Source organism: Myotis davidii, unplaced genomic scaffold (assembly GCF_000327345.1).
Source record: "Myotis davidii unplaced genomic scaffold, ASM32734v1 scaffold609, whole genome shotgun sequence".
In the NCBI taxonomy this organism is placed as follows: Eukaryota; Metazoa; Chordata; class Mammalia; order Chiroptera; family Vespertilionidae; genus Myotis; species Myotis davidii.
In genome coordinates this window covers 1,418,270-1,418,927 of record NW_006300164.1, presented here as the reverse complement: position 1 = coordinate 1,418,927, position 658 = coordinate 1,418,270, and the positions used below count along the sequence as shown (strand labels likewise).

The 658-nt window shown below is 72.3% G+C and overlaps 1 protein-coding gene across 1 annotated transcript in view; it reads right to left on the bottom strand.

Annotated features, from left to right (window-relative positions):
• Window positions 1-4: 4 nt before the first annotated feature.
• CACNA1B (calcium voltage-gated channel subunit alpha1 B) overlaps window positions 5-658 on the bottom strand; it is a gene marked incomplete at its 3' end in the record, with an annotated part of 199,377 nt that continues 198,723 nt past the window's right edge. Inside the window, exons 49-50 of the mRNA XM_015572355.1 lie at window positions 449-658; window positions 5-262 (exon numbers count right to left, since the gene is read on the bottom strand). Coding sequence (XP_015427841.1) covers window positions 5-262; window positions 449-658 — 468 coding nt within the window. The remainder of the gene's footprint in view (window positions 263-448) is intronic.

The window sequence follows — 658 nt, the reverse complement described above, 5'->3', positions numbered from 1 at the left end:
TGGGGGCCAGGGGCTGGGCCAGGGGGTCTCTCTGGAGCAGGGCGTTGTGTTCCGAAAGGCCCCGGCTGAGCCGGCCCGGGGAGAAGGGGGGGAGGCTGCCCTGGGCCCCAGCGAAGTGCACGGGCGAGGAGTTGGCCGTCTTGTAGGTGACGCTGGGCCGGGGCGTCAGTGGAGTCTGGGGGAGCTGCCTCCGCCCACCACGGCCTGGGGTGCTAGCACCAGATGTGGACAGCAGGGGGCTCCCGTCCATGGAACCGCTGCCCTGCAGGAGCACAGCCCATCAGAGGACGGCCAAGGGCACAGAGCAGGCGCAGCAGAGTGGGGAGGGGAAGGCAGAGGGTCCAGCTGGGTCCTGGACGGGTCGGGAGGCGGTGACAGGAGGTTGGGGGGGGCGGTGTAAGGAGGAACAGGGACCGAGGGCCCCAGGACTGAGAGCCGTCCTGTGTACCTGTCTCGGGGGTCCTGGCTCCTGCCCGGCCGTCGGCGACGTGGGGTGGCTGCTGAGGGCGGGCCTGGGTAGCGGGGGCTCCCGGCCCCCAAAGCGGTCACAGGAGTAGAAGCGCTGCTTCTCGGAGGAGGAGGAGGAGGGCTGCCTGCGCTCCTGGGACCGGCCCCGCTCCTGCCTGCGCTCCCGCCGGCCTGGGGGCCCCTCTCCCGG